The 22,643-nt window shown below is 40.2% G+C and overlaps 1 protein-coding gene across 2 annotated transcripts in view; it reads right to left on the bottom strand.

The window, feature by feature from the left end:
- LOC113125008 (matrix metalloproteinase-17-like) overlaps positions 1-22,643 on the bottom strand; it is a 48,986-nt gene that overhangs the window by 5,870 nt on the left and 20,473 nt on the right. For both annotated transcript variants that reach the window (XM_026298249.2, XM_026298248.2), the window contains 6 exons: positions 15,636-15,922; positions 5,212-5,388; positions 4,336-4,438; positions 2,792-2,874; positions 1,895-2,047; positions 815-1,072 (listed from right to left, as the gene is read on the bottom strand). In XM_026298249.2, the coding sequence (XP_026154034.1) occupies positions 815-1,072; positions 1,895-2,047; positions 2,792-2,874; positions 4,336-4,438; positions 5,212-5,388; positions 15,636-15,922 (1,061 nt within the window). The remainder of the gene's footprint in view (positions 1-814; positions 1,073-1,894; positions 2,048-2,791; positions 2,875-4,335; positions 4,439-5,211; positions 5,389-15,635; positions 15,923-22,643) is intronic.

The raw sequence follows: 22,643 nt of genomic DNA, 5'->3' as shown, positions 1-22,643 counted from the left end.
TAAGGTTTATCTGATACCATGAATCCAGCTGTCTGTGAAAAACAAGAGCACCTTTTCTGTCAAATGTGAAAAAGAGGGAAGACCCTGTAATACAAATCATCACTATGCAGCCTGGACAGGTCACCAGTCCATCACAGGGCCACATAGAGACAAACAACCTCACACACTCACACTCACTCCTATGGGCAATTTAGAGTCACCAATCAACCTGACATACATGTTTTTGGACTGTGGGAGGAAACCAGAGTACCTGGAGAAAACCCACACAAGCACAGGGAGAACATGCAAACTCCACACAGAAACCCGGGCCCTTTTTGCTAACCAGTGGAAACATCTGTCCTTTGGGCACAATGGATGCCTGAACCAAATTTCATGGCAGTCCATTGAATAGCTGTCATGCCACTAGGATTAATTAAAATGTCAGTGTTTTACTGCTCTTGCAAAGTTGCCTTAGAGTAATGATAAGAGCCTGTTTGCTAACTTGCATAACTGTTCCATCCTGGTCTCATATTTCTCTTGCAGATCATTCCTCTTTGAGAATTTCCTCTGAGAAGAATATTGCACCGTCTTGCCTTAGGCACCAGCTAGCAGTGGTGTAATGCTTTGGTGGAGTGTTACACCTCTATTTTTCTCTGACAAATGTTAAAATTTATTGTTGAAAAAAATAATCAGACAGTGGCGAATATTTATTTGAAGTTCTTTAAAGACACTGCAATGTTTTTGAGAACAGAGAACAAAAAAAGAGAGGCCACTGCTTTTGTATTTCTAATTTTACCATTATTACAACCATCTCCTTTAGTTAGACTATACTCACCATCAGACCATCTCATAGCATCGTCCGGCTGTGAAGGCAGCCCCTTCCAAAGTGTACTGTCTTTAGGGTAGCCCAGGTCCATACGTCTCAGGTGGTCATCATAGCGCCAGTAGTGGTTGTCTTTGAAGAAGTAGGTTTTGTCATTGTGCAGCCAAACAAAGGCTGCATCTACTCCTTCCAAGGGTAGGCCAAAGTCACTGATCGGACGAGGGTAGCCCTCTTCCACAATATTGTCTTTAAATACCCAGTACTTTAGACCTGAAGACGGAGAACACAGAAAACCAGCTTATCAACCCGTAGCTTTCAGCAGACAGTAAATGCACTTGAGATGATACATTAGGAACAAAAAAAGAGAGCTGAAAGATATATAAAGAACACTCTTTAAATACATAAAAAAGATTAATTTGATTTCATTTTATATCAAATGTGAAGCTTGACCTTTTTTTCCACCTCTCTCTTTTTAATTAAACTTGTAACCCTTCTGTCCTCTCACATAGAGAAAAAAATGGAACAATTTCCTTTAAAGTCCCAGGTGCATTGTAAAGGTGTGAACAGCCTCTTTTCAGCTTGCCTCTTTATTGTGTGGATAAATAGCATATATATATATTTATTTATTTACACTCATTGCTACTACTGAACCAGGCAACCCTGTTTATGACTTATGCCAAGATGGATTAATGGTGGATTAATGGTTAGCACTGTTGGTTTGAAACCCAGCAGGGACCTTCCTGTGTGGAGTTTACATGTTCTCCCTGTACTTGTGTGGGTTTTCTCCAGGTACTCTGGTTTCCTCCCACAGTCCAAAATCGGGTTGATTGGTGACTCTAAATTGCCCATAGGAGTGAGTGTGAGTGTGTGAGGTTGTTTGTCTCTATGTGGCCCTGTGATGGACTGGTGACCTGTCCAGGGTGGACCCCTGCCTTTAACCCAAAGAGAGCTGGGATAGGCTCCAGCAGAGCCCTGTAAGCCTGGTCAAGAAATAAATAGGTATAGATAATGGATGGATGGATGGATGGATGGATGGATGGATGGATGGATGGATGGATGGAGGCCTACTGGAATGCAGAATTGGTACTGTACCTTTAAAAAAGACAATTTTATGGTCCCCAGGTCGCTCATAAACAGCATCCACACTGTCTAGATTGTTTGGAAGGCCCCTCCAGAAGTGACTGATCTGAGCAGGACGCAAAGACACCAGGTGCTTCTCTCGAGTTAGTCGCCAAAAGTATTTCCCTACAACAGACAGGACAGCTTGCAGTTACAACATATTTTTTATACATTGCCTCAAAGGAAAGAATGAAGGATAAATGAATGTAATGAAGCTCAGTCTGGCACAGTTCAGGCTGTCATTGAATGTGTGGAAATTTTATAAAAGTGACTTGTACTGTGTATCTTAATCAAAAAGCATGAAATGTTTCCATCTACAGTCTATCATTACATCTACTTTTAGCAGTGTTTACTCGTGTGGTAACATGTCAGAGAAAGTCCACTGGCTGACTGAAAAAAAAAAAAGGCTTACATTCTCAAAAACCTAGTGAAGTGAATGCTAGACAAGGTCCAAAACATAAAACAACATTCAAAAGCCAAAATGACTTTAAAAATGTCCTAGAAACATTTTATGTTATCTCTAGTAAGTTATAGAAAAGATTAAAAAGGTTTACAGGTTTATATGATGCTAACACTTTTGCTGCAAAGGTGTGAGAATCTGCTGCTTGTTTCTGTAAAAAGTTGGGAGTCATTCCTCCAGAGGGCATGCATGAAAGCCTGATGTAATTTTTGGGCTGCAGTCCCTCAGCAGGGCTCAACTGGTTCAGTTGTATGTCTACAGCTGCCCCCTCTCTCTTATCCTCATCCTCCTCCATCCTAAATTTGCTTTTTTTTCCTCTCACTTTTGCTCATTTAGCTCATTTCTTTTTATTTTTCCCACGCAGCTCTGCAGCTTTGCATCTAGCTTTTTCTCCCTTTGCACCGCTCTACCTTTGAAAAAGAAGGCCTCCCCTCGTATCTGGGCCACTGCATCAAAGTGACTGGTGCATCTGTCTGGGGCATCTCGCGCCAGCCTGAGAGAGATGTGGACAAAGTAGGAGGAGAGAAGATTAGAAAAGGAGGGGGAAAAAAAGAACCTCTTGTATAAAACAGGACATTTATAACATGGTAATCTTTAAACACAAGACAACTGCTTCTATTTAAAATGAATGATTAATGATTAGATGTGTTTACTTTCTAGATCTTCCTATGCATCCAAATTTTGTTCACCCTTTTCTTGTCGTCCACCGCGACTGGGTGCCTGTCCATGATTAGGTGAAACCAGGCTAAACAAAAGAGGACATGCTATCACACTGACACAGTGAGCATGGCTCGATTTATCCCTGGGGTCTGTAAGTGATTTAGAGCACTGACGTGGTCGGGATGCCAATGATGAAACATTAGCACCACGGGGCTGCGAGTGGGAGCCCGCCAGGCTTTATGTTACCGACAAAGGTCTCTACTTAGAGCTCTATTAACACTACATTATTACCCACTGGTCAGTACTGCTGCCCTTGTCATCTGTAATCGAGCTTTTTGATGCACCATGACCTGATGGGGTCAGTGGGAAATGATTAATGAAGCAAGTGGATGAGAAAATAAATGTTACATATCTCACCACTGGCTGTATCTCTTTCTCATTGCTATCTAATACGTTCCTTGTGTGTGTGTGCATGTGTGCATATTTTAAAACTAATTTAATTTGCCAGTCTTAAGGATAAAGATGTTTTTTGTGAATTGTTTTTGGTTGGACCCTTTTGGGGGCTACTTTAAGGTTATAGCTTGGTGCTTTGGATGTTCGTGCAAGTGTGTTTATGTACATTCAAAATCTAATTATCCTTGATAATCTAAAAAACTACATGCTGATAGCCACCCAACTTCAGGGAATTACCTAATTAGGCAGGCAGGCTCCCAAGCTCACTCACAGCCTCTTGGCTAATTTGCCTTGTTGGCGCCTCAAGTTTTCATATCAAGCTAAGTGTTGGACATTCCTGCATGGATTCATTACATAGTTTCTCACTCGATGTGGGTAAAGAAGCAAAATTAAAAAACAATCACAGTGTAATAACACAGATGTACAGGGAACCATTGGAAAAATATAAATCTCTCTATAATGTCTTCTTCTTTTCCTTTCGGCTGCTCCCTTCAGGGGTCGCCACAGCGAATCATCTGCCTCCATTCAACCCTTTCCTCTGTATCCTCTTCACAAATCTCTCTATAATGTGTTCCAGCAGAATTAGCCTGCTATGAACACCACCTCTGTGAGGCCTGCTAAGGAGTAAAGAGCTCTTGTGGATGTAGCTGAGCTTCTATTATTGCTATAACTTCAACACAGATACGTGTGTATACATGCATAGTTAAGGGGTTCATTTGCATGTCCACCTTTGCAGAGGTAGCATCATATTGATTTGGATTTAAAAAGTGAGTGCAGGCTGCAAAACATTAGTAGTATAGTACTATAACCTTAGAAAATGTTGTTAAATCTTCCAACTTACTGGACAGTGGACCTGTTTTCAGGAAGGTCCAGCAGAACAGGGGGCTCAGCCGTCTGGGAGGGGTTTCCTGGATGATTTGTGTGGGACACGGAGTCTCTGACACCTGGGATGAGGTTGAATATCAACTCAGATGAATCTAATATTCATTCAGTGCTTATTCCTGCACTCTTCGTCTTCAAGTTCACCATTCCTTTCTCTAACAGTATTTCCTATGTCAGGTAATTGTGTGATAAGGTCACATGAAATAAGAGGTCCAATTAACTATGTTTTTGTTAAGCCTTGCTCTATGGAACTCATCAACTGCTTCCTGCATGGGGAGACCTCAGTATCTTCAGTTTCCTGAGCTGTCACCAGCAAATGGCTGTTTCCACCACTGCACCGAGAAACATGTGTAATTACAGCAGGAACTCGTGGGTCATGGTCAGTGCAGTAGAGGAAAGTTCTTTAAAATGCAGATATGCTTAAAGTACATCTCCACAATCTTTAGAGACACGCACACGCACACACAATTTTCAGAGAAGAAGCAGCAACCTTTCAAGACTTATGAGAATAAACAGTAAATTTGGCAAGTATGTGCAGCAGGAGCGTAAATTTCATGCTCATAAAGAGATAGAAGATAGAAAAAAAATATATGTCCAGTAGATGATGACAGTAATAGTGAGGTCTTATTTTGGAAGTGCTTGGAAAGGCCAACTGTAAATGTTTGAGTGTAATAAATTACTGAAATGCATATTTTCCTGTCTTTACTCTATCACAGATTTATTAACAAAAATTACGATGGAATTGCAGATAATGCTCATCCCCTTTGGCACAGTACACACCAATCACACACATGCATATACACACTTAATAAGTTTACTACATGTCCTCTCATACCGTAGAGCTGCCACACCCGGACTTTGTCTTCATAAGGTAGGTCATATTTCAGAGGGTCTCCTACAGGACCCTGGTAGTACGGTCTCATGATGGACTCGATGGCTGAGGTGTGGACCAGGCCGATGGCATGACCAAACTCATGGACTGCAACTGCAAAAAGGTCCATCCCATGGGAGTCTGAAGAAGACAGAAAGATAAGTTAAAGCTATTCTATATGTGACAACCATCTGTAGCACACAGAATTAAGAACTCATATATAATTTTATAACTTTACCAGTGGCTTTGTTTAAACGGTCTATCCTTTCATTAACTGTACTGCTAATCCTATAGAGGGCTGTGAGGGGGCTGAAGCCGATCTCAGCTGTCATTGGGCGAGAGGTGGACAGGTTGGCAATCTATCACAGGCCTGACAACCAGTCACACTCATCCACACCTACAGGCAATTTACACTTCACGTAGCCTGCACGTCTTTAGACTGTGAAGGGAAACCATGCAGACATAGAGGGAATGTCCCAGCTCCAAAAACAAAGACAGGCAGGTTTAAACTCAGAACCTGGATGTGAGGTGACAGTGTTAACCACTGCCTCACTGTGCCGCCCACTGGTTTCAACAGTGAAATGTGTCAAATTCATTGTTTTAATACATTGTGTCATATGCAGAGATTGTACCTAAACATGAAATGAAATATTTTTAGTGGAATGACTTTAGGAAGACCCAGTCTGTGGGTCTGTGTCCTAAATCAACCTGCTGGTTTGGTGTTTTTTCCTTTATCTACTCATCTGCTTATGGTGCAAATTAAGAGGCATGACAGGCTTTGAGTGCTATCAAGTGTGTGGTGTAGTGCGATAACTGTGGTAACACTGCCTTAGTCCCTGGGCTGCCAATCAAAATCTGGGTGTGGAAAGATACCTAAAGAGCCTTCAGGATGTTAAATCGCATTTTCATCTGTGCTCTTCTAAAAAAAGAAAGAAAGAAAAAACCTCCAAAACTCCTTGTTTGGCTTTGTGATGCAAGACAATACCTATGCCTGCCTTGGAGATTTAGATTTGCAAAAATATGGAGAGCTAGTCTGTCAAGCCAAGCTAGCTTAGGGTTCCTTGGTGGATAGTCTCAAGTCTGTTTCACTTAGCCACAGTTAGCTACCCAGGGTAATCAGGAGGCAAATGCCAACTCTAATCTACAGCAGCACATGGTGCAGAGAGGAAAGGTGAACAAAAGGAAGGCTAGAAGGAGAGCACAGAGGTACAGCACTGAGTATGCACCACGTCATCATATTTACGGTCTGTGCAAAGCTGGCAGAATAGACATAATGCATACAGACAAAGTAGGAGCTGAGAGAATTGGGTGGCTGAAGTAAATTCATTTAGAAAGGCAGAGAGTGGCAGAAAGAGAAGATTCTGTCTAGTGTTAGTAGTAACAAATAATGACTGATGTGCAAATCTCCAACTAACGTTCATGTTTTTAGGTTAGTCGGAAATTCTGAAGACACCAAATCTTGATCTGTACATACTGTAGTCACTAAACCTTCACAAAATGCCATGACACAGTATAACAAGCCATGGCATGATAAAAAGCAAAACTAATGAAAACAAACAGGAACAAGACACAAGACACATTATCTTGCAATTACGACTTTAACTCAGTTGCCAAAAAGGCTCAGCAAGCATTTACACTTAATGCAACATTCAGCCCATCAAAGGCGGTGGCGGCCCACAGCCAATCCACCCTGATATAACACATTACTCTTTAGTTTGGACCAGATCAAACAAATAATTTAGTAACCAGAGTTAATTTCCAACATCATGTCCATTCTCCAAAATATCTTGTCTGCCAGGCCGTCCCAGCCTGCATCCAAAACCATTAACGTCTCCCATCTGCGTCACCCAAACTCTTCCCTTCAGAGCGCTGCAAAGTTGGATCCAACACAAGCACACACACAAAGAGCTGCCTGCCCTGCCCAGTGCTCCTCACCAATACATCGGCCTTCCCTTAAACTGTTAAACAAAATGGTTAAACGAACCACAATATATAACAGCAGTGACTGCCACTGTGCTAAAAACTAGTTTTCTGATGTGATTTTAACTATAGAATCTATAAAAAAGATGAGTGATGACTGAACTCTTGTCTGACACGTTGTGTAACACATAATAATATCTATTTATGTTGTCCAGCTCTAAGTAATGATATACCAAAAAGACATCCAATACAAATGACAATATAAATTGTCTTTCTCTTCAAACAGTGCCCCCAGTGGTGGCAGGCATACCACACCTTGTTCATCATGGTACAATAATGAAAATGTAACGGTTTTGTTAGGTAAGTTGCTCTTTAGAGTATGTCACCTAAAATTCCTCCTTTGCTCCTCTCATAATTATTACAGTCACAAAAGGTCACCTAATACTAAAACATAACTATGGGTTATAATAAACTTTATGCAAAGACGAGCTATGAGATCTTTTTTTTTTTTAATGGGTGGACTGTTCCACACGTTGGGTTATTTTATATCTCCTTTAAAAACCTAGCTTAACTCAAATTCCCAATGTGAAGTATTATCTAAGAGTACTGCCATAAAAACATTGTTTAAGGCATAATTTCATATGGAAGCTATGGCAACTGCATACAGTGCTACTCAACCCTCGCCAGGGATCTCATGCATGCTCAGTGAGCTATAAACAGAGCTGTGTGTTTATGTGTTTATCGTGTACTGTATGTACACAGCCTGGTCGAGCAATGTAAACCTGCTGGTGTTGCAGGCCTTTCCACTCGCCCAGTTGTTTCAACTTTAACAAGAATGACCACGAACAACCTAATGGCTGTGTCGTCTCACAGCTCAACCAAACTCAGTAGACAAAGACAGACAAAATTGGATCCACAATCCAAAATTCTGATTTTCATTCACACAAAGTAAAAGCTGATCCATTTAGTCAAAAAAGTATATATTAGTAATCAGAAGGAGCTGTAGCTGTACATTTTAATAATGATAAATATGTAAGTCAGCTAAAGTACTTAATTGGATAAAGTATCTTATTCTTTTATTCTGCCCTTCTCTCGTAGGTACCCTGTTCATGTCCATCCTGGATTCTGGTCCGAGTTGTTTTGAAGCATTGTCTGCCAGTCTGTATTGTACTTTTATTGTGTTTATTACTGTTACCTGAAGAATTCGTTTGGAAATGTGATTTAAAAAAACAGATTAGACAAGTTGTTGATGATGGCTTAAAAAAAATAATGCAGTAATACACTGTGTATTTGTCATGTTATCTGATATAAAGTCTACACGAATGATAATATAATAACACAGATTATAGAATAGTATCACGGAGGAACACATCCTCACAGGGACAGAAACAGTACACAGAATGATGCATGCAAACCACAGTGACACACACATACGGAAGAATCGAACGTCAAAATTCACCTGCTTAATGATGCTTTTGTTTGAGTCGGGGTAATCAGTTTGCAGAAACAGATTGCTGGCAGAGTGATAATTAATTGTACCAATCTGCTGCCTGTCAAAACAAAAACAGTAATTCCAGCTTTCCACCTATTTGATCCCACTGAGATTCCACCTCTCACAACTCCTAATGGACGCCAGAACCATCAATCACACAGCAGGGGTGAGCCGCTAAATATGATGCTTAATATTCCATTATTCAGCATCATCATGCACATTAGGAGATGGACTTAGTGGACCCAGATCTAGGGTCCTGGTGAGGAACAATGCACCAGGAGAAGGGGAGGGGAAATAGCAGAGGCAATTACTCAGCTTCGGATTTCTCTGATAAGGGTCATTCTTCTAAAAACGATTACAGAGCTCTACGATCTGCTGAAGCACCAACATTCACTCATTACCTTCTGGTCTGACCTAACAAGTTAACAGCTTCACAAGGGATTACCATGATTTTGAAAAAGTTGCTAAGAACAACAGTTTATGAATCTGAAGCTGAGCAGGACTTCACATTGCCAACCTTAAGCAGAATGAAACGCAGAAGCAGTGATACTGACATCAGCTAAACAATGCCCCAGAGACAAGCTAATGGGGCTGGTAGAGAAAGTTGTGAGATAGCGTCAAGGTGAGGCTGCCAGAGTGTGACTTGAAGAAATTAGGAGTTGTTTAATTAACTTTGCATCAGCGCATCTGTCTGGCAGCCTCAGAGTGGAAGGAAAAAGACAAACCTTGACGGCTAAAAAGAGCATTAAAATCTAGAAATGAGTTAATATGACTGCAGCACCACAGAAGAGAATCCTACCTGGCCTTTGGTATTTAAGGAGAATTTTTCTCTTCAGAAGACTGAACAGTTAAAAGCAGATGACTGCCTGCTTTACAGACATAAACGAAAAATTTAAAGTAGTGGATGCGAATTTAATGCTTAAGGGGATTTAACACAGCAGAGCAAAGACATATCCTTGAAAACAGGAACTTCTAACAAGGTACGATGATTCACCGAACACATCCATTTTATTTTTACACATAGAAATCCAATTCACCATACTAACACAGGGGTTCCCATCATCCTTTGGTCTCGGCAAAATCAAAATTAGCACATAAAAACCTAACTTTGCTGTTTATACTGTTCTTAGTTATTTCATACCTTTATTTTTCAATACACATCTCTCATATAATGCTGTGAGAACCTGTGAATAACTGTCTTTTGAAAAGCAATATGACAGAGAAATAAAGTACATTAATATATAACCCCTCCCTCCTTCACCGCCCTGCTCCCATTAACCAAACCTACATCTACGCAGCTGTTACTGGCCCCCACATCGCCCCCTATGCACATTTAAACCCACAGCCACAGCCTGCGTGTCCTGTCACCGCTGGGGCCTGATGGGAGGTCTAATTGGTGCAGATTGAGCATATGGGTCACAGACCTGACAGCACAAAACAAAGGAGGGAGGATCCACGTTGGTCCTGGCTCCATCACACACCCACATGTTGGGATAGACAGTATCTCTCACACTCTCACACTCAAACACACACACACACACACACACACACACACACACACACACACAAGCATGCTCCTATAGTTACCGTTTTTCAGGCTGTGGTTTAATTTAAATTTAAGATTAAAGTGTACTGTGGTATCTGTCTAGTAGGCAACGGCTAAACAGAACGAAACCTTGTTAACCTGAAATTCATTCACTTTCCAGGTATGAAAAAAAAAAAACAAAAAAAAACCACCTTATTCCACAAACACTGGGTTGAGATTAACTGATACATACTGTATGGGAAAACCCACTCAAGAGTCAGAAATTTAGCGACACACACAAACAAGGAGACAAAATACACACACACACAGACACACACAACCATTTCTGACTTAATTTCTCCATGAACCTCAGGGGTACAAGGAAATTATCTGTTCCAATTACTGCCTTTCTCAAACATATCATCCATCACCTGCAGAAATGTGCTGGTCCCGTTTATAACAAATAATCTAAAATATTTTATAGTTTATTTATATTTGCAATGTGACAACCTCAAAGCCAAAGTCACAGTTATCTACAAACTTTGCTTGGATGTTTATTCTCAGGTTTTTCGCAGTTTTGGTGCCTGATGTGCATGTATTGTAACTGCGCTCTGTTCTGTAAAGTGCACTGTGCAAAATAATGTAAGCACAACATTGGAAATCAAACAGTGTATAGGCCCTACTATTACTGAGTCTGTTTGGCAGTCATGTTGTCAGTGCAGGTGCTTCATAAAATGCTGCTTGCATAGAGAGTTCTCTCTGTTTTGTCTCCAGCTTCGGAAGACATATTCATGTCAGGTTCTGTCATGAATTCATCTTTCATCCAGCAATTACCCTATTTGGGTATGTCTGGGGGTGAGGTGAGAAAGAGGTGTAGTTAGAAATAGGTACAGGCTGCCAAGTTGGGCAATTCTGTTACTCCTGGAAGGGAAAAGGCTTCATTTGGGATCAGAGGAGGAGTAATGGCATCCCCACATATCAGAAATCTGCTGGCAGCCCTTCATCTATTGGCTTTGGGGACTTTTCGGCAGATGGTGGGTATATACAGCATTGCAGTAACAGTTACTCCTGCCCTGCTTAGGTACTATGTACTATTTTCAATTCTACAGGAACAAAGGCTAAATACAAGACATCAATTACTAATGAACAGCACATATAATTAGAATTAAATGGAAAAAAAAAAAAAAAAAAAGTTTTCCTCTTCAGTAGTGTTTCACTGGAACAGTGGATAGAACAGTAAGCCTAAAATACCAACACCTGATCTGTGGGCATGTGACTGAGACTTAACTGTTTCATTCACTATTTGTCAATGTGACAAACGTGATCTGTGAGTTCCTATCAAAAAATAATGATAAAAAAAATTCTCCCCACATAACTTTCCATCAGAAGTGGAGAGGCAGGTGAGGGAGCACTGTCTGGCAATTAGCTCTTTACACAGTGATTCTACCTTCAAATGTTCTAAATGCCTTGAATGAGAGACTTTCCAATAATGTGTCCAATTTTCTCCATTTGACTAATTGCATCATTTATTTATATATATATATATATATTTAAAACTAATTTAATTACATTTGAGACCTGTGATTTCAGTATGAAAGACTGAGCTTTTAGATTTTCAAAATATTTGTTTTTTGCTGCAGAGTCATGCAAAAGGCAGGGTTCTTGGAACGTGATCAGGAAAGCAGGGTGATACCGTTAAAAGGCCAGGAAGGCAGCCTTGTCATCCCACCTTCAAAACTAGGATTTACACAGGTACAGCATAAACACTTTTGACCTCAGATGTGATTGGATGACATTTCATTCCAAGTTTGTTCAAGCAGGTGTTAATACTTTTCATTCCATGTGGAACTGGGGGTGGGGGGCCAAATCAGCTGAATCACCTCAACTCCTCCTTCGTCCTCTCTGGTATATGCAGAACCAACAGAAATAATAATTATATGGATATTTGTTAAGTGTACTTATGATTATGATTACATTTGCTGATGATTAATTTTGAGGGTAATGCATGGTTGCTTGTCATAGTAGAGCAAATTTCATTTGTAACTAGGTATGTTAATATACTGAGGGGGTGCAGGCATTTTACTGTAAGCATATTTGAATACAGTGTGTTCCCTTCATCCTTGGCACTAGGTCAAGTCTCACACAAATCTGGCCACCTTATCAGTCACAGTTCTTCAGGACATTTTTAGGCTTGGAGGAATCCATCACAGTGCAGCCCTTGGGACATTTCAAGCATGCTGAACTGAACACTGCCTCAAACACTAAGTGTAGCTAAACTCAAATCACACATGATAAGAAAACACATTTATGGATTAAATCCTTTAACCTTAAATTTTAATGTTATATTAACAACCACTTCTCTTCTTTGGTTTAGTTTATCAGACTATTGTGTCACTTCAAAATTGCATCAATATCTACTTTAGTTTGTTCCTAAAGTTACTGACTGAGGATTATACTGTCAGGCCATATTGTCCAGTTAACCTTTGCTTTATCATCCAACCTAACAGTCATATCATTTAGCTCCATAATGATGTGTGCCTTATATCGGATTTGAGATAACGCTATCAGCGCCATCAGCAGCAGTTTTCTATATATCTGCTAATGCCATTAAAGTAATTTTACATTACCTTTTCTGCCTGTCTGGATCACAGTCCTTGTTCTACTCTAGTAAATAAAGAGTGGTAGTTACAATAAATGTGTAATGCAACCACAGGGAGGCACAATCCAGTTTCTTCATGTGCCGGTCCCAAGTCCGGGTAAATGCAGGAAGGGCATCCAACGTAAAATTTAAGTCAAATCAAACATGCGAATCACAAATATGACTTCCATACTGGATCGGTCACGGCCTGGGTTAAAAACGACCACCACTGGTGCTGTTGACCTACAGGGTGCCAGTGGAAATTGGACTACTGTTGGTCGAAGAGCGAGAGGAGGAAGACATGTTTGTAGGCAAAGAGAGAAGAGGAAGGGCAGGACAGTAAATGAGAGGGACTCAAGTAGAACGGTGAGGTTACAGGGAGCAGAGGTGAAGAAGGTGGAGGATTTTATGTACCTAGGGTCAACAGTCCAGAGCAACGGAGAGTGTGGAAAAGAAGTGAAGAGACGTGTGCAAGCAGGTTGGAACGGGTGGAGGAAAGTGTCAGGTGTGATGTGTGACAAAAGAGTGTCAGCAAGAATGAGAGGAAAGGTGGACAAGACAGTGGTGAGACCAGCAATGTTGTCTGGTTTAGAGACAGTGGCACTGAGAAAAAGACAGGAGGCAGAGCTGGAGGTAGCAGAGCTGAAGATGTTGAGGTTCTCTCTGGGAGTGATGAGGATGGATAGGATCAGGAATGAGGACATCAGAGGGACAGCTCATGTTAGATGTTTTGGAGAAAACCAAGGAAGACCAAAGAGGAGGTTCTTGGATGTAGTGAAGGAGGACATGAGGATAGTTGGTGTGGGTGAGGAGGATACAGAGGATAGAGTTAAATGGAGGCAGATGATTCGCTGTGGTGACCCCTGAAGGGAGCAGCTGAAAGGAAAAGAAGAAGTTACAATAAACGTGTACTTCACTATAAAGTGGGTCAAAAACTACTAGAGCTCTGATAACACCTACTTTGCTAAGTCGAGTTTGAGTTGCGATAGTTGTGTCAAACTAATTAAATATTTTTCATGTGATCTATACCTCAATGACCTTTACTTCTCCCTCTCACTGCTGTCCATCTGTTTTTTTAAAAAGAAGGGATGCATTGAGGTACTGAGGGGAGCGTAAGGTCATTTTAAGTTCAGTCATCCAGACAAAAGGAAGAATAAAGTCAGAGTAAAGGACAGTTAATGATTTATGCTGTCATTCATGTGACCGTGCTGAAACAGCTTTTGCCTGATGACGCATTCAGTGTGACTAGATCACTCCATCCGCTCATTTCATCCAGATGGGTGGACTTAAAATGCTCCTCTTTAAAAAACAAAAAAAAAAGAAAGAAAGCAAAGTAAAGTAAAGTAAAGTAAAGTAAAGTAAAGTACAGTGGGAAGAAAATGTGGAAATGTGGTTGATACTAAATGACAAGACTGGTGTGGTTTAGAGAACATGAAGATTTGATCACATTTAGAAAAACATTCTTGTTATGGCAGCCATTATTTTAGTGAACATGCACAGAGAACAGACTCACAATTATTATAATTCATAAAGTATTCATGAGATAACAAGGACACACAGTTCAGCACAAGTGCAAAGAGGAGCCAAGTGAATGACGATGTCTCCAGACAGGATACATATTGTATTGTGAATGCATGAACAAGTGAACGAATGAGTCTGTGTTAAGTGAGCGAGTTGCAGTCTGTGTCCAAAACACAAAAGCAGTGTGTTTTGTTTTTGAGCGCTGTCTAAGAATGATGGGTATTTCTAATATAAACGTGTCTAGTTTTGATTGGCAGTGCTAATTGAATTTCATTTATAGTCGCTGTCATCCTGTCCTCGTTTCAGACTCACGGAGCTCCCTCCGCGGTTAATCAAGCTCTTTGAAAACGGTTTGATGAAAGAAATTTGGCCTGATCATTCGGGATAACATTACATAAACCGATCTATTATCCCACACGGCTCAAAGCTAAAACACACTGGAAAAACCTTCTATTGTAGTAGGCTGCTTGCAGTCTGTGTACCCATGTCATACAGAGATACTTAATAATGACTGTTATGACCCTAGGGGTCATTATGTGTGTGGTTGGTGTGTTGTTGGCTCTCCCCTCCCCATTTTGTGTGTGTGTGTGTGTCGGATGCTGGAGTGGGCGTGGACTCGAAGCCGTGGAATGGACTTCCGGGATTGGCCCAACACTTCCCGGAAGAACTATAAGAATCCCACGGACTGTTGTTCGAGAGAGCTATTCTCCCACCTTTGCCATTCCCAGCTATTTTGATAGAGATTTCGATTTAGAGTTAGTTAGTTAGAGATTAGGTTTTGTTTCGTTTTGTAGGTTTAGTGTTCATAGTAGTTTTTGTTGTTTTCGATTAGAAATATTTAGACACTTAGGTTACGTTTGTGTTTTGTTTTCTCCTGTTTGTTTTAGGAGTTTCCAGGCTAGCGACCTGTGATTTTGTGTTGTTTCTTTTGATTTTGAGATCGTAGGGCTCACGGAGCGTTTTTGTTTTGAGTAGGGCTAAATTAGCGTTTTGTTTGTTTTGTACATTCTGTTTTGTATTCTGTGTTTTCAACAGAATAAATATTCTCGTTAACTGTAGTTCGTCTAGTTCGTGTTTGTTGAGAGTGGAAGAGGTTTGGAGGAAAACTCCACAATCGTGTTACGCTCCGGCAACCCCTAGGCTGGGGCGTAACATGACACAGAACAACATTTAGTAATTCGTTTGACTCAAGTCAAGAATCCGTGATCTAAAGGTCACGGTCATCAAAACCACAAAAGGGAAAAACAAAAAGCTGCAGCTGTAGTTTTCTAAATGAGACTGAAGTTCCTCACCTGGTGATCTGAAGGTCCAGGCCTCATCATCATCAAAGTGTGTATCCCCTGCGGTGAACCTCTCTCCGGGGAAAAACGCGTGTGCCACTGTGCCCCCTGGTCCGTCAAAGGGATAGCCGTCATTGTGGTCGGCCTTAGTGAAGTCAATTTGAATGTCTGCGTCACTTCCAGCCACCTCGTGGAAGTTAAGTGGTGCGATGTCACTCCAGACCTTCAGGGCGTAGTACATTAGAGCCCGAACAGTGTCCCTGCCCAGTAAGGCTGAATCCTTAGGAAAGGTCCTCACTCTGAGAGAAGGAGGGGAAAGAGGGAATATATTACATACAAGAAGGACAGAAAAGAATGGATGGGCAGGAGAAAAAGAACATGTGGGCGCTGAGAGGAGGTGAGTGAAGTCGTGACTGATGAGGGAAGTGGATGGAAGAAAGAACAAAGAAAAAGTGGAGAGGAGAAGATGGAGCTGGGTGAAAGGAGGCGAGGTAAGGAATGCTGCAAAAGAGAGACGAAAGAAAAGAAAAGGAAAATTAAAGGAAGAAAGAGTAAGAAAAGTAAAATCTATGGGTGGGGACATGAGTAAAGGAGGAGAACAAAGGGGGGTTGATAGAAAGTAGATACTGGCAAGAGATGAGCGGGAACGTGATAACTGTGAACTGCAAAAAAGAGTTTTCTACCGGGACAGTTTGCATATTTATGTGATTGCTTTGTTTTTTTATATTTCATGCTCAGGTGCTCCCGACACTCATATATACAATCTACATTTGAAGAGATTAAGGCATCAGCTGTCAGCAACAAGTCATCTGCTTTTCACTGTGTTTTCCATTTCACTCGTTTTACTCTTCTACCTCCCTAACATCATCTTAACATCTCTCGAGCTATTACTTGTACAGTAGAAACAGGAAAGGGATAAACAGAAAACCACTCACGTTGTTTGTCAACCGACTCTACTTCTCCCTTTGTTTCCCCTTATTTTCTCTCCACCTGTCAGTCTTTAACTCCTACTCCTCTGCTTTTACATTATGTACTGGCTTTCTTTCTCCCAGTAACAGCACTTTGTAGAGCCTTTTGCATGCAAAAAAAAAATATAAATAATAATAATTCAGTGCTCATCATTTAGAAATAAGACTGTCAGTCAGTGCCGCCTCGAATTAGCACCAAACTCAGCTCACAGCCTGGTAGAAATAAGTTAAAATGAACAAAGTAGTGCACTGAAAAATTTAAAACCTGAATAAGATGAAGTCCATCCATCCATCCATCCATTATGTATACCCACTTATTCCTATTTAGGGTCACAGAGATCTGCTGGAGCCTATCCCAGCTCTCTTTGGGTGAAAGGCAGGGGTACACCCTGGACAGGTCACCAGTCCATCACAGGGCCACATAGAGACAAACAACCTCACACACTCACACTCACTCCTATGGGCAATTTAGAGTCACCAATCAACCTGACATACATGTTTTTGGACTGTGGGAGGAAACCAGAGTACCTGGAGGAAACCCACACAAGCTCAGGGAGAACATGCAAACTCCACACAGGAAGGTCCCTGATGGGTTTTGAACCAGGAACGTTAGTGCTGTGAGGCAACAGTGCTAACCACCTTGTTGCCCATAAGACAAAGTCATTGTGCTGAAATATTTGTGTCAATAATTATTTAAATAGTTTAAAAACAACAAAAACATATTTTTATAGTGCATGAAATTGCTAACTTTCAACTGTCTTCTTTACAATAACATCCTGTTTGCTGTGTATTTTGACATATTGTCAGGGATTAAGGTTTTCTGGGTAGCAGAAAACACTAGGATGTATTGGACTGTTAGTTTTTATTGACAATCCTGATCTCTTGTTCAAGTGTCATGACTTGCATCAAATAACATCAGAATCAAAAAAGAAGCACAAACACAATTATTGATTCTCATATCGATTGCCACAGACAGACCAGAGGGCTTGTTTGATGCTACAAGGCAATCTGTCCCACACATATCGACTGAACTCCACCAGGACACACCTAAATTAGTGGCCTCTAAATGTGGAATCAGAACGTACTGAAGCCTGAAATAAAACAGGCAACAGACTTTGCAACTGGTAAGCAAACACTGGCATCCCGGTGTAAGACAACCTTAGGAGAAGTTGTGTAGCTGCACCAAAAGAGAAATGACCATCTGTCAACCAACCTGTTGTTGCTCACTGTTGCTGCAATTTGGCAATAAACAAAAAAATATAAATACATATATAAAAAAAACAACATAACTGAGTGGAATAGTGAAAGGAGAGATGTTCAATAATAAGCAATAATAACGTTCAATAAACAACCAGGCCTGTAAACAGTTGAAGGTGAGTGACTATAGTGCACAGTGAACTTTAGCTGAGCTGTGACTTTTCAGTAAATCCAGGATAAATGGCTTATAAATTAATTCCCTCTTACTCCGTTTAGTTGATATTTTAATCGTTTTTTTTTTTTAAACACAGCAGATATTTGTACATTTATTTTATGCTACACTGCAGAAAATGTTCCTGAACAGCCCTTCTTGGTCTAAATCCAATGTTCAATCAAACTGGGGAACAAATCATTTGAGTAAAATATGGAGTATACCTAAAACTGAGTGAACATGATTAATTAATGAACAGTACTGATAATATTGATACTAAGGAAGATCAATATTGATACTATTCATAGGCTGCATTTTCTAACCAATATCCATAGTATTTGCATTGTATTCAGTACTGCAAGTACCTCTAGGAGTTTTCTCTGAATTGTTTTCTGAATTGAATTAAAACGCAGCACTTGTCACCATCAGTAACTACCAAACCAACCAGGACTTCAAATCTTAAGAATTACAACTTTAAGTTCAAAATCCCTACTTTTACTTTGTTACAGCTAAAATCTCACTTCACAACACCACCACCACTAAAGCTTTATTACTTTTGACAAGCTTGAGCTATGGGCCTGTCAAACCTAAGACCGTGCCAATCATGTTAAACATTTAGGTCAAAAATAAGTTCAGAGACTGAAGTTCTGTCACTACAACCAATCTTGCTCATAAAAAGCACTCTTCCACTTCCATTTCGTCTTTTGTTGAATCTGGCATCTTAAAAGTCAAATTTTTGTCAAACCACTGATTTGTTTGACATTTGTTTCAATTCGCACTTGAATTCTTTATGATTAAGGACTTTTTGCTGAGCACTGGTGACTCATCCTTCTGACTGAAGTTTTTCCTATGCAGTGTTTTTTGCTCATTTACAAGCCAAGGATGTCTGGTCATGGTGGAGGCGCAGAAGTGGTACACAGTGATGCTTTCAAAGGTTCATTTATTTTTTGTAGTTCTGTATCCCTCTGTTTCCTGATTAATGGTGACCTCCAGGTTCTTTGTTTAAACACCACTGGTGACTGACAGTGCTAAAAACAAATCATCCAGTAGAACTATAATTTTCTAGGGACACGTGATGAGATTTCATGTGTCTGATATTCATTTTAAGCATTTCCTGGTGTGATTTGGGCTTGTTCAGATTTGTTAATGACAACACCAAAAACAATCTCTCACTTTGATTAAATAGCAGGACAGAAGGATAGTTAGTCCAGTACTCCGATCACCGAGACTGACTCTGGGAATATGTGCCAACTCTGACAGCTTAAGGTTTGAAAGTCAATACATCCCCTACACAAACATCTCAAGTTGTAATTCAGGTGAGCAAGGCTGGAGGGCTGTGTGTTTTTCAATGTGCAATGGGTGTCAGCGAGAGACAGCCCATGCTGGTGTTGTCAGTTATTGTACGTGCTTCCCAATCTATATGTGAGCATGTGGAGACTCGGTGTGCATTATACAACTTCAAATCATATTATACATTTTCCTTTTATTCATTTTATCACATGCCACTAAAATTCTTTGAACATATCCTTTCTATAGAGAAAAAAGGTGGGAACCAGATGACGTTAGTAAGATGTATATAATACAGATGAGGAGGAAATTACATAGAAAACAAAGAGCTAGAGTAACTTTGAGGGAGTAAAATATGCAGCCTTCTATACATATTTTATAATTCTGAAAACTCCCATTAGGTTCATGACAACTTTAGTCAGAATTGCACAGTTTGTTCTCAACAATAATGACAACGTCCTTACGTCCCAGCATTTCTCCAGGCTACTACCCTCAAAAGGCCCAATGATCACACAGACACATTTCCATCTGTCTGATGTCTCCTTTTCCTTACCGACCAAAAACCATTTATCATTACAGAACCTTTTAAAAAACAGCTTCTGTATCAGACTTTACAGTCACTACATGAATGTGAGTGGGAGAGAGGCAGAGTCCCCCTTTTATGCTGATGACACATGGGTGTAAAAGTGAGGGTGCGAAAATTCAGGGTTTTAAAAAATGAAACCGTGAACACTCTTTTCTCACTAGGCAGTTTTATCAACTTAACACGTTATGATGAATTGGTCATCACGCCCATGGCAGTGTAAAAGAATTAGTAATGCTGTGTTCATTTCTATATTAACAATGGCTTCACGCAAACTAAAATGACTCTATAATTCATTACTAGACCTCACAATGACAGATAATATATTTTATTTTAACCAAAAATGAATTCATAGCTTTATTACTTTTTAATATAAAGATTACAGTTACATTTTATTATCTACAAATCAAAAGATTAGAATTTAAAAAAAAAAAGCAAAACAATGCAAATGAGGTGAAGGTTTTTGTCTAGAGTGGTGTCTTCAAAGGTCCCTGTCAGGCTGTAAACAGTCCCACCAAGTTCCATTGTATGGGTGCAGCACCCAGTACATACCATAAATCCCTTTTTAGAAAAATATTAGCGAGTTGTTTGGAGTGAGAACTGGAGAGGACAAATTTGTGACCTTGGAAGGTGAAAGAAATAATCCCTGCTGGCACAATGTAGATGGTTTTTCAAAACCACACACTCACTGGTTAAGGTATGGGTTAGGGTTAGGCAACTAAAATCTTTGGCTAAGATTATGGGAACATCTTAAGGATAAGGTTAATAAAACATTAACTGCAGGTCCATGATGAGACGTGATCTCTGGTCTATATGCGATCCACCATCTCAGCATTAACAACTTGCTTTCTGCTTCCTGTTTTGGCACTGAATTCTGGCTGTGAACGTGAATAATGAACCCGCTCTGCTGCTCTGCTCCTCCTGGTGTCTACAAAGACTCAGGACTATTAAAAGCATTAAGATTCTTATTTTTCTAGTTTTGAACTTTTTTACTTTGAGCTCTTTAACCAAACCTTTTCATTTTCTTTAAACTCTGTTATTCACCCGGTGATGCCTCTGTGTTTAAACATGGCAAATATGCCAACACATAAAAGTGGGACTGAGCTGACAGGAGTTAGCCATGTATGGAGGCAGACATGAGGGCACAGGAAAGTACAGTGGGCTGCGTTGCATGCCCGACGGTCATTAAGATGACAGCGGCAGCCTTTATCCTCCTGACCTTTTAGCCATTCTTAACTGGTTTTGGTTTTACAAAATGTATGCATTAAATGTGAGTAAAAATATAAGACAATTCATGTGCAGTATTGATTCAATACATGACAGCATATTATAAAGAATGTGTGGCAACTCTTTCACTCAAATGACCATAACGTCTGGGGAATGAGGATGAGCAAGAAAGAGGCCTGTAAAGCCATGTAGCCCTTGCACCAGTGATTAGGAAAAAGTGATTTAACAGACTTTAAATTAGTTGGAAGGACAGAGGGCTGATTAAAGTAGACTTCATTTTCCTGACTTATTTAGTTCCATCAGCTTTCTGTTCGATTTCCACCTTCATTTGACAAATGAGTCAGAGTAAATTAGGCTTAGGCATAGGTAAATGTATGTGTCTCCCTGTGCACGCTATGTGTATTAGCTTTAGCTCATATGGAAAGCCCCAAATGTTTGCATACACACACACATGCACACACACGCACACAATCTCTTATTACATTTCACCGCTTTGACTTTTAATTTCCATGTACTTCCTACAGACTTATTCCACATGTGGAGTCACAGTGATGATTCAGATGAAGAGAGACAGGAAAGGAGCGAGGGATCGAGAGAGGGAGAGAAACAGATTAAAAAAAAAAAAAAAAAAAAACTCAGACTCTTTTGCTGTCCCTCGCCTTCAGCCTCTCAGCAGGCTCTTACCTCCTGTGGCTTTGCTGCTCCACAGAGACATGAGCTGACATCAAAAGTGATGCTAAAACGCACATGCGCATGCAAACTCGCGCTCACACACACACACACAGACAGTATTCACCTCCTGTGCTCCGCTGCCGTCCGTAGACGTAAGCTGATTATGCTGCAAATTGAAAGTTCATACGCCAACAGTGACTCATATGCTTGTATGCATTCGTAGATGCACACAACAGCACCAACATGGACATGAAAATGGTCTGCCAAGAGACAACAAAACTCCTGATACTTCACACACACGTCATGTCATTCAGACCAAAGATGAAAGACCCTGTATGAGAAAAGGCCCTGTATGAGAAGCCCTCTCCTTTCACCAAATCTGAAATGGTGATGCAAAATCTGGTCCTTAAAAATTTGGTCCTTAATAGGATAATACTGAAAAACAGTGTTATAGATATTCTTAGGTTCCCACCAAGTAATTTTACAGGTTGGTGGCCTCAAATGGCAGCATGGAGATTAATGCTGAGGACTTTAACAGCCTGGAATTATGTAGGGAAATATATATATATATATATATATATATATATATATATATATATATATATATATATATATATATATATATGGTCAAAATATCACATTATGTTGAAATCAAATTACTTTGATGGGAAAGAGACTGATAATGCCATGTCTAGCCTTTACTGCAAGAAGCTTTATGTTTTTAAAGTCCCATAGCTACTTCTAAGACTATAACACACCAGTGGCTTTGGATACATCTATGACATTTCATAACACTCACATTCAGCTGTGAGCTATGGCTATAATTACTACTCTGATAGACCCCTGCTGCTATGCCTACAGTTAATATTCTCATT

The sequence above is a fragment of the Mastacembelus armatus genome, chromosome 12, assembly GCF_900324485.2.
Source record: "Mastacembelus armatus chromosome 12, fMasArm1.2, whole genome shotgun sequence".
Taxonomy (NCBI): Eukaryota; Metazoa; Chordata; class Actinopteri; order Synbranchiformes; family Mastacembelidae; genus Mastacembelus; species Mastacembelus armatus.
The sequence above is the reverse complement of the archived record's forward strand: the minus strand, read 5'-3'. Positions and strand labels throughout refer to the sequence as shown.